General features: G+C 36.7%; 1 protein-coding gene across 2 annotated transcripts in view; it reads left to right on the top strand.

Annotated features, from left to right (window-relative positions):
* csmd2 (CUB and Sushi multiple domains 2) overlaps positions 1 to 16965 on the top strand; it is a 560701-nt gene that overhangs the window by 159590 nt on the left and 384146 nt on the right. For both annotated transcript variants that reach the window (XM_688741.11, XM_073931822.1), the window contains exon 5: positions 12229 to 12436. In XM_688741.11, coding sequence (XP_693833.6) covers positions 12229 to 12436 — 208 coding nt within the window. The remainder of the gene's footprint in view (positions 1 to 12228; positions 12437 to 16965) is intronic.

The raw sequence follows: 16965 nt of genomic DNA, 5'->3' as shown, positions 1-16965 counted from the left end.
CTTTTTCTTTTGAATTTATTTTTAATTGTTTTGTTTCACTTTTTTCATTTTGTTTTGTTGTTCCGTTTTGTTTTATTTAATTTTGTTTTGTTTTTGTTTCTTTGATTTCATTTAATTTCTTTGGTTTAGTTCAACTTACTTTTGTTTTGTTTCTTTGGTTTTTTTCATTTCGTTTTGTTTTGTTTCACTTTGTTTCATTTTGTTTTTCTTTTTATTTTGTTTTATTTAGTTTTGTTTCATTTTATTTAGTTTAGTTTTGTTTCTTTAGTTTCATTTCATTGTTTTGTTTTATTTTACTTTGTTTTCATTTCTTTTGTTTATTGTTTTAGTTTTGTTTTGTTACTTTGGTTTCATTTAATTTATTTTTGCTTTGCTTTTGCTTTTACTTTGCTTTGATTTATTTTGTTTTGTTTTGTTTTGTTTTGTTTAATATCTTATTGTTCTGTTCTGGGGTCAGTTCTTCGTAGCTCGCTTAAATGATCTAGGATGAATTGGCAAATCCTGGATCTTTTAATCCGGATAACTGATCTCTGGCTAATTTGGTTCTTCAAACAAGTTCAGATTAAAATGTCTGGATGAACTGATCTGAGATCGCTGTGTGTGTTGTGAAGGACTGATCTATCGATCCTCGAAATCTTGATCAGCAATGCAACGATTGGCTGACAGCACAGCAGCGTTATGACATCATCTGATTAATATTCAATTATCCATGTGAGCTAAATTACATAAAATTAGTAGTAAACGTTTTTTTAAGTATGATACGCAATAACTTACACCTTGTGGGCTGCATGCTTGACCCTTTCATGTGTCAAGAGCAATTTATTTAGTTTTACAGTTAGAGCGGATTTTACTTATTATAGTAGTATTATTTTAGCCGTTTTTTTAATTGGTTTAAAGAACTAGTCTAAGCACTTTGTAATGAGAACTTTATTTATTTTATAAATAACTATAGCTTTATACATATAGTTAAAAAAAATATGTGCTATTTTCCCAAGTGTATATAACTACTACTGTAAGAAAATATCAGAATTTGGTACATACTTTCTGTATTATGTTTGCTTGAATCTAATCCTGTTTATATGAATTGAACCTGCTCCCAACCAGGTTTCAGCTACCCGAACTGTTGCCATGACAACAACTCTCAGATCAGTTTTGAAGAACGAAACGATCCTGGATCGTGTCAAATCGTCAATAACCAAATCCACCTAACCAAGTATTCCATGTACAAAGAACGGACCACTGTTTTGTTTTGTTTTGTTTTGCTTTGCTTTGCTTTGCTTTGCTTTGCTTTGCTTTGCTCTGTTTTAATGAAATAAATCAATTCCATTGCTTAGAACCACAAGTGCATTGTTTTATCACTTTTGTAGCATAAGCACTATTAAACCGAAGTCTTCTAATCTCTTTCTCTGTGGTGAAACCTAAAGATACCATTGGCTCATCTGCTTTCGAGGGGAGGGGCTAACCGAATAGTCAGCAGATATGAAATGCTTACATATTTAGTTGAGTCAGTTACACTCAAAGGAGAGGCTCATAAATATGCATTAATGAGCTCTGTACATGCATGAGTGCTCTTGTAAAAACATACACCGGTCTCACAGTCAATAAAACAATTCAAAGTACTCCACAGATAATAGCATGTATAATGTATTAGACATATGCGAGTGGCTGTGGTCTCCAGATCGAGTGTGAGCGTCTTTTTCGCAGGCCAGTATGAACCAGGGCCATCTGTGCCCGGGCTGGGGGACAGGAAGCCCACGTAAAGGCACACATGCTCAGACACCCAATGCCAGAAGAAGACCCCCTCATGCCAGTGCTGAAGCTCCACTATCCCTCACTGGCGGCCATCCTTCCCTCGGGCTTCTTTTTCACATTGTACACTTTTTGTTCTTCTTGTCCCTTTATGATTCTCATCCTTACACCACTCCACTTTTTCCTGCCAGATGTTGACAATGTGTCTGCTTCATTGCTGTGGTGCTGTAGTGTCATTGAGTAAGAAATGACGGTTTTTTGTTTATACTTTTGATAGTTCCTATTGTATTTTTGCAAGTAATTTTGTAGTTTGGATTTATTAAGAGTCAGTGCGATTTTTAATTGTTTTAAAAAGATTAAATCCTGCTTAACAAGGTAGCTTTTAATTCATCAAAAATACAGTACAAATTGTAAAATTGTGAAATGTTATTGCACTATAAAATAACTGTTTAAAAGTACTTTTTAATTTAATTTGGTTTATTCTAGGGATTTTGATGGTATATTTTCAGCTTCATCACTCTTCAGAGATTATTGTTGTTGTTGTTATTATTATTATTCTTATTATTATTATTATTATTATTATTATAGTAATAATAATAATAATAATAATAATGATAATAATAATAATAATAATAATAATAATAATAATTATTATAATAATAATAATTATTATTATTATTGGTAATAGTAATAAAAGCAATAATGGCTGGATTAATAATTTTATTGGAAACTACATACAATAAGTAATAAATAAATAAGTATTTTAACAACTTAACTTTTTTATGCCGCTTTGATGAACAGAATAATTTTTAAAAAAATAAAAAAGCATAAAAAAGACCCTAAATTTTTGACTGGTAGAGTATGTACATATGGAATTTAATGAAATAACGGGAGTAAAAAATGGTTATTTTGTATATTGTATAGTTTATATTGTATTTGATGAATTTTGCTAATTCATTCCATCATGCCTAAATACATTAAAATGGATTAAAAGTCATTCAGTTTTATTTATTTACTTATATTAGCTCATAAACCATTTTATTACTTATTGGTTTCATTCAAATTCAAAATGATAACAGTTTCTGTTTATGTATGATTGTTTATCATATTTTATAGATTAAGAAGATAAGTATTCAATATATTTAAAGGTTCATTTTAATAACTCATTTATAATAATATATTTTTTGTCTTGGTCATGATGACAGTAAAAAAAAGCTGCTAGTTTTGATGTAGTCAAAGTGATTTTTTTAAAGGCTAGGTTTATTAGGTTTATATATTTAAATAACTTAAGAAAACAAGACCTTTTACAGATGAAAAACAGTGTGATGGGAAATGCTAAAACATTCCTTGCTTTGTTAAAAACATCACTGACTAGGGAAATATTTGGAATATTTAGGGGAAAAGAATGATAGTTTTACAAGAGGGCTAATAAACTTCTACTGCATTTATAAATACCAAAGTTCTACATGCACAGAAAACAGCAAATAAAACGCTGCAGTCGCCTACAGCAGACAATTCCTCTCAGCCTGAGGTTCTGGGTGGCCAGAAGGTGGCATTAGGTCGGTCATTTCTTTTAAAGGAGTCTCACTGTGTCAGAAAGCCTCCAGAAGCCTCTCTGTCCTCATTAGTGGAAATCTTTCAGGCCTCTTCTACGTCCACACTGCCTTATTTATCATTTCTCTTAGAGCATATTATAAATATTTGATCTAATATGCTCATATGCCTGCATTATTGATATACATTAATAAATATCTTCCCAAATGAATACATACTGTATGAATATGAATATATTCAGATCTCTGGCCTGTAAGCTTTTCTGAATCCCGCTCAACCCGCTCATTCACTCTCACTGTAGGGTTACATTCAGAATACTGCATTGAAAATGTCCAACTGGTGGGCTGCTGCCATGACCTACATCCCTCTATGGCACCCTGAGCACAAAGGCTGAGTGAAAAAAAAACGTTTTGAAAAAAAGTGTTCGATTTTAAATTAATTCTAAAATGTCATGAGTTTTTTTTTTTTTTTTTCTATATTTCAGATGTTTTTGTAAATGTGGGTTGTGGCTCCCCAAGTGCAATATAAAGTCCTGTGACTTTATTGATATATATATTTTTTTCAAATGTTTCCCAAATATATTTGACAGAGCAATATTTTTTTTACATTGTTTCCTATAATATTTTATTATTTGTTTTATTTTTGCTAGAATAAAAGCAGTTTTAAAACAACAGAACAAACAAACATTGTACAATGATTTGCTCGTAGACTGTAAATAATATGGACGTAGTATCCGTGACGTCACCCATAGGTTTCTGAAGAGCGCAAATGATGCTACAAACCTGCTTGGCCAACTAGTGCCATTTTGTTTGTGCATCATCGTACCAATTGGGGATACTGGGGGCAAAAAAACGGCAAAGAGGCAAAGAGTGAGTGGAGTACAGATGCCTGCTAGCATTTTGCTTAGACTAGTTTTTCTTTGGGAGAAACTGTTAATACATCATTACCTGTGACTCATTTGTGTACTACATGTAATGTAATACATTGAGCCACTAAGCATTGTTCATATGACATTTCACTAAATAAGGAAAATGCAAATGTCTTCTAAACACTTAAAATATAGTCTGTGTTAGTAAATGCAGGGCTGTTTATGAAATCCAGGCATACCACTGTATGACAACATTTCAGACAAGTGTTTTAGTAGCCTACAGCTAATCAATCTGTCAGATTCTGGAGTGCATTACAGGTGTAAAGAAAAATATAAATGATAAATGATCTTAAATAAAACAAATACATTTATAGAGATGGCATTAAGTGTATAAAAGTTGAACTTGCTAGGAAATGGAGGCCTCTTGAATGATTTGTGAGCACAATTAAGTGCACACAGCATGCCATATTATTTGATAATTGTAGGAAATAATTCCAAAAGGACTAACTGTGTAAAACCAATTGAAACAAAACAAGAATACAATGTACAGTTGAAGTCAGAATGATTAGCCCCCCTTTGAATTTATTTTATTTTTTTAATTTCCCAAATGATGTTTAACAGAGCAAGGAAATTTTCACAGTATGTCTGATAATATTTTTTTTCTTCCGGAAAAAGTCTTATTTGTTTTATTTTGGCTACAATAAAAGCAGTTTTAATTTTTTTAAACACCATTTTAAGGACAAAATTATTAGCCCCTTTAAGCATTTTTTTCCCGACAGTCCACAGAATAAACCATCGTTATCAAATAACTTGCCTAATTACCCTGACCTGCCTAGTTAACCTAATTTACCTAGTTAAGCCTTTAAATGTCACTTTCAACTGTATTGAAGTGTTTTGAAAATTATCTAGTAAACTATCATTTGCTGTCATCATGACAAAGATAAAATAAATCAGTTTTTAGAAATGAGTTAAAACTATTATTTTTAGAAATGTGTTGAAAAAATCTCTCTGTTAAACAGAAATCGGGGAAAAATAATCAGGGGGGGGGTGGGGGGGTGTAATAATTCAGAGGGGCTAATGGTTCTGACTTCAACTGTATGTGTTGAGTTCAGCAGCTAATCAGCCGGAATCAGCTAAGGTGACATGGCGTCCAGTGAGACTTAACTGTCACTCAAGTAGCCACACCCTTGATTATGCAGACTTAATATTACTTAATATATATGAAATGGATGAGTTATAGAAAAAAATCATTCACTCACAGTTGACGAAGTGTGAATATAGTTGATGAAGTATAATATTAGCTATATACACCAACATCTTTCTTTGTACTAGGCTGTAAACTTTTTCTTCTGCTGTAAAGTTGGCCATTTTAACATTGGGGTCAGTAGAAATGTGCACTTTTTTGGAGACCAGGGCTAGCAGAATTATGATTATTACCAGTGAATACCAGTATCTTGAACAATTTCTAGTAAAATATCATGTACTGTCATTATGGAAAAGATAAAAGAAATCAGTTATTAAAAATGAGTTACTAACACTTAAACAGAAATTAGGTAGTCGGCACCAGTGGTATAGTGGTTAGTGCGTCGACATATACACTCCGGTGCTCGCGGTTACCCAAGTTTGGTTCCCGCCTTGCGGTCCTATGCTGATCCTTCCCCTCTCTCTGCCTCCCATGCTTTCCTGTCAATAATCTCTACTGTCCTACACATTAAAGGTGAAAACCCCCCAAAAAATATAAAAAAATAAATAAATAAACAGATATTGGGTAAAAAATATATGGAGGTAAGAATTCAGGAGGACTAATAATTCTGACTATTATGTAATAAAGTCACTGAATTGAATCAATGATCAAATCGAATTGAAACAAACTGAGTTCTTGTGAATGAAAATCAAATCTGGATCTTCTGAATCAATAGCAAGGCCTACTGAGCAAGTTGATTAGAGAAGATGAGAGAGAAGTGAAAAGTGGTCAGATCTCTTCTCCCTCCAAAATCTGCTTCCTCTCCTCCTTTTTCCCCTGCTCTGGTTCTCTGTCGGTGTTGGCGCTCAGGTCTTATGGTGGCACTGCACACTGTTACCATGGCAGCCGCACTGCCCGAGGAAGGCGGTATGAAGAGACATGAAACACTGGCAGAGCATCTTTTGTAGGAGCTTAGATCTTTATGCATCACACATCATCCATTTATCCAAGCCAATTGAACAAGTCACTTCCTCGGGCAGTTCAAAGGAGCGCTTGAGCTTATTAAGAAAACTTGATTGACTAAAATCTAAAATCCTGGTCCGTTCAGTTGATGTCAGGAAAGAGGCCAGTGTTATGAGATAAATGTGGGTGCTTTTATTTATACAGCGATGTTTTTTGACATACAATGATGAATTATTTGCATGTGTATTTAAGTATTGTTCATTCCACTAGTGCAATGTTTTATAATGGTACAAACTATGGGATGTTATAACCTGAGAGAGAGGAGTGTTAGGTGATAGCACTTGTCAGACGATGATGGGTCAGTTTCATATTTTGTTCATTCATTCATTTTCCTTTCGGCTTAGTCCCTCTATTAATCTGGGGTCGCCACAGCAGAATGGACCGCCTACTTATCCAGCACATGTTTTATACAGAGGATGCCCTTCCCTCTGCTACCCATCACTTGGGAGCATCCATACACACTCATTCACATACATACACTACGGACAATTTTTTAGGCAAACCGAAGCACCTGGAGGAAACCCACGCAAACACGGGGAGAACATGCAAACTCCACACAGAAATACCAACTGACTCAGCCGAGGCTCAAACCACCACTTTTTTTTTTACAAAATAAAATATTTTCTGGCATAGCTAAAAAAAAAAAAAAGAATAATACTAACTAAAGAAGATTCTTTAATATATAATCACTCTTTAATATAGCGATTGTGCTACCTACTTTCCCATTTTCATATTTCCGAATAATAAAATATAATATAAAATAATAAATGTATAATATATATGTGTATATATATATATATGTATATATATATATGTGTGTGTGTGTGTGTGTGTGTGTATATATATATATATATATATATATATATATATATATATATATATATATATATATATATATATATATATATATATATATATATATATATATATATATATATATGATTTACCGATGATTTAAATCGGTAGAAATGTCGAACAAATCGCGATACATGATACATTTGAACAGAAGAGGGCGCTGTGTTAACAGCCGCAAACTCGCTTTACCTTCACATTAGCACAGATTAAAATACCACACAAAACACAAACTGTGTGCAAAAACTGCAAAAAGATGTTTACTCACACTGACAGAACAATGAATATGATGCACATAAACTGTCAGCACAGTGAAAAACAACTGTCACAGACGTCTAAATGCAAAAAGTTGTTATAGGCAAACAAACCCTGTGGACCGGAACCAGGTATTGATTGTTCCTTTTTTTCCAAATTAGTTTATACATCTTTTAAAATGTTTGCTTATTACAGTTTTACTCTTTTTATATTAAAGAGTTTTCTTTAGTTTGTCTTCTTTTTTTATTTGGAAATTGTTTTAAAATTGCAATTTAGTTATGGCAGAAAAGGAAAAAAAGTGCAGCATTTGAGAAAAAAAAAATCCTAATTCTCAAATAATTTTGTTAAACAAATCGTGACAAAATTGTATCGTGACCAATAGTATTGCGAATAGTATCTCATGGTGAGTTGAGTGAATCATTACATCCCTAATTGTTTGGAGTCAAAATCATTTTGTTGGTGTTTTTGAAAGAAGTCTTCTGTTCGCCAGACGTGCTTTTATTAAATCCAAAATACATCAAAAGCTTTATTATTATGAAGTATTTTGATTCAACTTAAGCAAACTTGATTACAATATATACAGTTTGTATTTTTCTTTTATAATAAGTTTTTTTTCAATTCAATGACTTACTATGACTGACGTGATGTTTAAAAATATTAAAATACTAATAATTTATAATATACTTTGCTGTCTCTTCTGGTCAGTTTAATGTTTAATTTCAGAATAAAAGCTAGAGAATTATTTTAAAAGAGACCAAACTGACCTAAAATAAACTGGAGATTTAAATATCTTTAAAAAACACACATTTTTAATTGATTGATCGATTAATTAATTGATTCATTGATTGATTGATTCATTCATTCATTCTTTCATTCAATCATGCATCCCTCCATCCATCCATCTATTCATTCACACTAAAGAGCTGCAATCCATTGTCTTTTTTCCATCTATTTGCATAATGAATTTTGACTGCTCATTGATCATTTATAACACTATACACTATTCCTTTTGACCCAATACAAGTATTGCTTTTAGGTTTTTGCAAATACTAAATAATTTTTTCATGAAGCCTTTTATAAATATTAGCATTTTAGACATGAAGTCACACAGTCTTGGTAAGATCAAACAGCCAAACTGAGAGGCAGAGACAAGTCCAGTGATCGGCGGGTTCTACTGAAGTGTGAAGGAAAGTCTCGGCTGGAATACCAATAGCCGGTCCTCCCTCCATTGTGCTTTTTTCCCCTTTTCTCCCTCTCCATCCCTCTGTTCCCGAGCTCTCAGAGGCTTCCTCTCACATATGCTCTATGTCTCTCCGGGGAAATGTAAGAGTGACGGATCCGCCGGAAGACTGACAGGGCCTCGGTCCTCCCGCCGTTTTCCACTCACAGAAAAGAAATCATGCGATTAGCCAGTCACCGCTAATGAATCCCATGCTGGCCTGTCAGAGAAGAACTCATCACCCATCAGTGACAAGCGGCTCCTTCACCTGTGTGAGGCTTATACACACACACACACACACATACACACTGACAGATAGTTTGTTTATTCGGTTGCTGAGAGAGAATTCTGCCTGCTAGGTAGGTGTGATGACTCATTTTTTCTTTCCTTCCTCCCTCTCGAATTCACACACACATGAACGCCAACTCAACGCCTTCTAAACAAATCTGCCATCACTCTCTTTCTCCCTCAACCCTTCTTTTACCCCAGAGAGTCTCCTAGTTATCATTATGAGTCAGTCACTCACTCACACTGAGGCTCTTTGCTCCTTTACTTGCCTGGAAGGCAACACATTCAGTTGGCGTGCACCCATAATTCACCATTCTTCTGGAGATATCAAAGTGGAGGCTTTATGTAGCAGGGATGTCTTTGTGTGTCACATGTGTACTGTAAGTGTGACAAAAGGGCAGATTTTTTTTTTCTACATTCAAGCAGAGTTCAGAAGTACACTGCCATTCAGACTATATGATTTGGGATGTGTTAAAAAGATTGTATGAAACATTTAGTAGATTTACAGTAAATTTAATCATTTGGCAGCTGTTATTATTCATACAAAATGACTTACAAACAATAGATTTATTAAAAGCAACAACAACAACAACAACAAAAGAATTTACATATATATTAAAATATTTCAAGAGTTCACACTTAGCTGATGATTTATCATAAGCTTGTTTGGCATGTTGTCATGGGAGAGAGCCATGCGCTCAAGGGATCCTCGAGCCCAGGGTTAAGATAGATCTCTAAAACTCCCCAACTAAAGTAGCTAAGGTAAACTACTTTGAGAAGGGAGCTAGACAGTGCCTGTTTTAATTAGTCTGTTACATATGATGCATATCTTTGGATGGTGGGAGGAAACCGGAGAAGCGGGGGGAACCTACGCGGACATACAGTAGGGAGAACATACAAACTCCTCACAGAAACACCTACCGGCCCGGCGAGGACCAGAGCCAGCGGTGCTCTTGCTGTTAGACCAACAGTGCTAACCACTGGGCCTCCGTGCCGCCTAATATATGAGAAAAAAAAAATGGGGAAAACGGGAGGAAGAAGGTTTCTTCCAGACAAACATACAATGTAGAATGAAGACTGTGGTTATTTATAGTAACTTAGGAATCATATGATTGGATGATTTTGATTAGCTTATGTGGGACCAGCTGTGGTAAATCATATTCACGTGATCCTCTCGATTTTAGTTTATAAATAAACTTCACATATATACACACTACCTGACAAAAGTCTTGTGGTCAATCCCAGTTGTAACTTGACTTCTAGTTGATAATTTGTAAAAGTGGCAGAAGGTAGATTTTTCTGATGAATAATTTGTTGAACTGCATCTCAATCATCACACATACTGCAGAAGACCTATTGGAGCCCACATAGACCCAAGATTCTCACAGAAATCAGTCAAGTTTGGTGAAGGAAAATCAGGATTTGGGGTTACATTCAGTATGGGGGCGTGTGAGAGATCTGCCCAGTGGATGGCAAGATGACCAGCCTGAGGTATCAAGACATTTGTGCTGCCCATTACATTACAAAACACAGGAGATGGCAAACTCTTCAGCAGGATAGCGCTAATTATACTTCAGCCTCAACATCAAAGTTTCTGAAAGCAAAGCAGGTCAAGGTGCTCCAGGATTGGCAAACCCAATCAGCAGAAATGAACATTATTGAGCTCGTCTAGGATAAAATGAAGGTACTGTACATTATTTCTGTTAAGTGACAAGTCTTTTGCCTAAGCAAAGTCTGACCTTTATTGTCCTAATAAAATTATTAAAAATCAAGGCATGATTATATTTTATTTTGGTCAAATAAGCGCCGTCTATAGGCATTTTTCTTTCATATAAGCCACTTGTGATACAAGTGATCAACTAGAAGTCAAGTTATTATTTGCTGTTCCTGAAACTTGGATATGCAACAAGACATTTGTCAGGTAGTGTTTATGTATGGTGACACGATGGCCTCACACCAAGAAGGTCTCTGGTGCGAGTCCTGGCCGGGTCAGTTGGCATTTCTGTGTTGAGTTTCCTTGATCTCCCTGTGTTCATGTTGGTTTCCTCCAGGTGTGTCTGTGTAAGTAATATGTTATTGAATCTTATATGGTGATATTTGTAGTTTTTCATTTCCATGTAACTAACTCCTACACACATATATAATTGGTAGTCCATTATGTAAATCTGAAACATTATGTTTTACACTCAAATCATTATTCTGGTAAGGATAATAATAAGTCAAAATACAGAAATAAGCCTTAAGAAACAGACTTACTCTTCATAAAGATCTGAGATAACATGATATTTTGAATCTTGCGACTTTAAAAAGCGCATGAGCTTTTTGGGCAAGATGTTTCATCAGCAGAACATTTGCCTGCACACATTGTACTTCTATCCCTGTCAAGCATAACATATTACACTTCCCTGATTAAGCTTAACTGAGATGACCAAATACTGTACCAGCGCTGCAGTTAAGCAGCTCAGATTTCTTCACCTAATGATTAAGGTGATTTCTACCTAAGTTCTTAATACCTTGTTGTCTCTGTTTACCTGTACATTTTCTGAATCTCTGACAGATAAATAACTTGCATTGCAGCTACAAAACAGTTTATATCTGCAGCCTGCTTGTCTTTAAACTTTTTAAAATTCGTTTTATGTAAGTCATGCGAGAGACAATACCTCTTTAGGTGATGTCGGGGAATAGACTTTCTGAAAAGGAGGTCAGGTATCCAGACTCAACTTTTCTTCATGTCAAAAAGTTTTGATTTCTTCCTTTTCTCAGGGGAGATACGTGTAGTGAAAAACAGAGGGGGAGTGAAGTCAGTGGGCCTGTTGCTTCGCCTTCACCCTCAGCTGGCTTCACCTCACGGACTCGCTGTCAGGAAGAAAGTCTGAGCATCAAGACAGTGAAAAATAGAGAGATCGCATTTGATTCACTAAGGAAGGTTGAGAGAGCCAAGGGGCTCAATTACCACAGCAGCCTTTAAGTGCCTATTTGTTATATAATCGTCTCCTTAACACACTTTTAAGAAGCAGAACAGGTTTCGACTACAAATAATTAACTGAATTTTACATAGCTCTCAATTAATTACCCCCATGTTACAGTGTGTTGCATCACTGGCCTGCAAGGGTAGCCCGGAACCTCAAGACCGCCATTGTGTGTCACGACATCTCATCATTTTCCTAATTTCATCCATTTCTCTTGCAGACGACCAATGAAATTGATTTAATCAGTTATTTTTGTCTCTCTTTACAGCGGATGATGGTTGTGGTGGCACTTTACGGGGTCAAAGCGGTGTTATTACCAGTCCAAATTACCCCCAGGAGTACAACAACAACGCAGACTGCACCTGGACCATCCTAGCCGAACCAGGAGACACCATCGCTCTGGTCTTCTCCGACTTTCAATTGGAAGAAGACTATGATGTACTGGAGATAACCGGCACAGAAGGATCATCTCAGTGGTGAGTGCCTAGCATTTTGGTTTTCAGGCGAACTGAAGTACACTGCTCATTGTCTATCTTTTATCTGGCATTTATCTGGAATTGCCTGTAAGCTAGCTTACTGCAGCTCACATGGTCACCATCTGAAGCTAAGCAGGGTTGTGCCTGGTTAGTACCTGGATGAGAGACCACATGGGAAAATATAGTTACTGTTTGAAATAGTTCTACCGAGGCCACCCCGTGGTTTGTGTTGGTCCTTGTGCCACAGCAAAGTGATAGGTACACTGTTCTGTCAGTGAGTATTGTCAATGTTATTTTACTCAGCGGCCATCTTTGAAATGCCTTTGGGCAGCATGCTCAGCATTCTGTTTGAATGGGGAAACATCAAATTCCCCAAAATTGCTTGCCAAGCTTAAAATTAAATTTCATACTAGGAGTCACCAACAGCAATGGTCTCTTTATTTTATGTTTTAAATGTTTGAATCACACTAAATCTGCAGAAACTCATGTCTGGTCCGAGCACCTCCACCGGAGAATCGTCAGTCTATAGCTATTGATGATTGGCTCCTGTACTAGAAGGTGGCACTTTATTAGCCATTTTGACCATTACACTTTTCCCCATTCAAAACATGTGAGTGACATATCTTGTGTATTCTATGGTCCTTGGTACTGTCCATTGGATGAGACACTAAACTGAGGTACTGACTCTCTGGTGTTATTAAAATTTCAGATTGTCTTTTAATGTTGCTTTCACACCAGACGTGGATGAAGCATCAAGCGTGAGAGATTTGCAAAGACACAAATAGACGTCCTGCGGTGCAGTTCACGCGAATGAGGCAATTTGAATGAGGGGAATGATGCGAATGAAGTGACACTAGTTGAGTGTTTTGAGGGTTTGACGTGCTTAATGGACATTTTGTGTTAGAAGTTGAAAAATCGGAACTTTAGCGGACATTTGTGCCGTGTTAACCAATCAGGAACTTTCTCTTGTAGGGGCGTGATTATGATGTAGCACCTGTTGTTGTTGCCCCAAGGGCAAGTCCTCCTGGCAACACTGGACAACAATTCATCAAACTGGGCTCGGCTTAGTTAGAAGCATCAGTGAAAGCCTCCATCATCCAGGTATATTTTCTGGAGGAGTTGATGAACCCTGAAAGGATCTAGTGGACTCAGACACAGCGCTGAATAAATATACACTGTTTTTCAGCATTCCTAAAACACACAAGCACAGCTGTTCTCTCAGTAATATCCATGTTAGCCATTAAGCAACAAAACTTGAGTGACTCGACAGACAGAAGCCCTGCCCTTAATGTAAATCCGCGTCTATTGTGACATGAATTTGACGTGCAAATGAATCGAATTTGACGTGTGAACGAATTGAGTAAACTCAAAATGTTCACGCATCTATTTACATGTAAATAGTGCTATTTATTTACACGTTTCGCATTTGGTGTGAACACAGCATCAAAAGAGTAGGTGAATGTACATGGCATTCTGGCCAAACTTGCCCACTAGTCTGTCCATCATGGTTTCCCAACCATCCTTATATCAGTTGGCTTCATCACTCTGTCTCCTCTCCACCAGTAAGCTGGACTGTGGTCTTGTGCAGAATTGCTGCTGCAACGCCCTACAGATGGATACAGTACACTTCTAGTGGTTGGGGTGATTTCCCCCAAATTTGCACTTTGAGGGCCCAGAAAAGTACTATATATATAGCAAGAGTGCTTGCTGTGGTGCTGTTGGCAGCGGGTGGTTGTTTTACGAGAGAGTTGAAGCCAGGAGAACCACACAGTCATGAAACATCTCAGCACTCGTTCAATGGAACAGAACCAAATCACAGCTTGATTCAATTATTCAGCACATAATGCGCACAGAGCTTGGACCAAATAGAGGGTATAAAAAGTGTTGCAGTCCATCGCAAACCTTGTCTGGGGAGCACCGGAGTACTGTTCATTTATGAAAATGGTTTTATTGGTCTCTTAGCCTTCCTGTTCACACAATTTCCTTTTCACACTCATTAAGTACAGTAACAGGCTCTCAGAAATTCTTATTGGAGCAGTACATGGACTTTTTTGTATCAGGCAATGGGCCTAAATATGTGACTCTATTAGCATAAGATTAGGTTGGAATTGTGGTCTTAGGAGTGCAATGGGGAAATGAGGAAGTTTCCCGAAGGTTGGACAATTTTGGGTAGTACTCTATAATGAGATTGGTGGTAGTTAAATCTGACAACAACAACAAAAAAAGCAAAAAACAAATTTACCATTATTGACTAAAGAATTTAAGATTCCTGGCCCTATAATCTGCATCCACCTCTTATGCTGCTTTTCCACTATGAGGTCGAATTGTTCTGTTTGCTTAACCATACCTTTTATTGCAGATCCTGTCCAGTTAGCACAGAAAAGATTTCCTTTTCCACTGTGGTGCTTTAAACAAAACTCGTTGCCTTGGTAATGAAAGTGTAATGTAAACAGCAATATGGACAAGTATAAGATATTTGGGGACTCTTTGGTGATTTTTTTCTGATATTTACTTCATTAAGTAACAAAAACGAAATAAATAAAGAAGGGCATTTTCGCCAGGCAATACTGTCAGAACCAGTTTAGCATGGCTGCCTAACCATGCCTTAAATTCTGCAATGAGAATGGTTTGTAATGTTACCTTGACAATTCTTAGAATGGTTTGGCACAATAGTGGAAACGAGTCTTAGGGCGCACTTACACTATGCTTTCCGAGCAAGGCCCATTTGCTTGATCGTTTGAGAAGTGGGAATTTACTCACTAAATCCCAAATTAATGTGTTTTTTACACCCGATTCACACAGAGCTTCAGTGTCGATGCTTAACGGAGGGTGTGTCTGAAATTGGGTTTGATGCGATTGTCATAGCAGCGTCATCCAATGAAATTAGTCCGCAATCGGCTACTGTCTGAGCTGGTGTATTTGCATACAGCGATCTGATTGGCTGATGCTTCCGTTGGTGCTTGAAAAGTTGAGAAAGTTCCAACTTCTGCAGCGAGCAACACCGATGGACCCACAATTCATTACAACAATGCTTGACATCACCCAATGGGAAGCATTCACACTAACATGTGAATGGGGCTTTAATTTTGATAGTACAAGAATTAATCTATAGTACAAGAAAATACTGTTGAAGTCAATGGCTAGTCAGTGGTTATCACCACCAGTCTTTGCATTGGTTTTCAGCTCCTATTACCGATGTTGCTCTCTTAAGGAACCTGGCACTGCTGTTGTTTTATGTAACACATTTCCCTTTTGAAATCATCATATTGCTTTATTCATATGTCAATTGGATCCAGGTTATTTCTTACCACAAGTAAACCGCTACAGCATTTATTTTCAATTGGGCAAAGACCCTCTTGTTCAGCTGATCTCTGAGCAATTGTTTTAGCATGATTGCCATGCTCACATATGCCTAAATCATTCAAACCAAGGCAGAAAACCAGCAGGTTAAGAAACAAACGCTCTAAAATGAGCTATTCTGAAAACACTGAAACCCAAGAGTGGAGATTCTGAACAATAACCTGCATATCTGAGCCTGTAAATTAGCACCTTATGTCTGTAGACCAATTAGAGTAGCCCATTTACTGTGGTGCCAGGAGTCCTCCCTCTTGCAGGGTTCTAGTTTTTTACAAGCATAGGCCTTATTGAGCTGTGACACTTTTCACTGGATTTGTGAAGCGTGGACGTGCATCTACCTCTCCGTCACGCTCTCTGAGGGTCAGCGAAGGAGTGCAAAGAAGAAAGGTTGTTCCTGGCCAGAGGAGGCGATCGATAGACCCCACTTTTCTCTGTCCCCTTTGCTGCCATCATGCATGGGGTCACTGCTGAGCCCTTAATTAAACAGGCAATTAACAGAGGGTGAGGAGCAAGCAGACGGAGGGAGACGAGATGCTGTCGGTCGACCTTGGCATGTTCTAGAAGCCTCAGGGAGAGTAAATAAAGCAGGAATGAATGACCCAGCTCTAGGAATTCATGGGCAATTAACCAATGAAAATGCCTAAAAATGAACAAAAGAACCATGGGGTGATGTCTAAGCAGCCAATCATTGCACCTTATCAGGTGGAAGGACAGGTTAGTTTTAATTTCTAAAGGTTTTTCAGAGTCTTTAGATGTTCAGGAATATTTGGTAAATGGATTTTATGAAAACGGCATGTTAAAACTAAACAGAGTAAAGGCTTGTGAAGGCTTAAAGTTAACAGGAAATAAAATAAATTATCTTTAATTTCATTAGTAAGATATACCTAAAGCATATTTATTGATATGGTACTTTTAATAAGATTTGTATATCTATTATGAAATGTAAATCGAGGAAATTCTGCTTTAGGTAGCCCTGCTTTCATGGTATTTAAAGTAATGTTAAGAGTAGGGGTGTTAAAATTGATTCTTCAGTGCACTACAATGTAAATGCCGTCAATTTCTGGATCGGTTCAACGATAAATCCTAAACCGTTATTACGTACTGGCGTCATTCATCTCATATGTGGTATATTGCGGTAGCTTACTATGGTGAAGGAGTCGAGCGTGAGTAAA

The sequence above is a fragment of the Danio rerio genome, chromosome 19 (assembly GCF_049306965.1).
Source record: "Danio rerio strain Tuebingen ecotype United States chromosome 19, GRCz12tu, whole genome shotgun sequence".
Lineage (NCBI taxonomy): Eukaryota > Metazoa > Chordata > Actinopteri > Cypriniformes > Danionidae > Danio > Danio rerio.
This window is presented reverse-complemented; position numbering and strand designations above follow the sequence as displayed.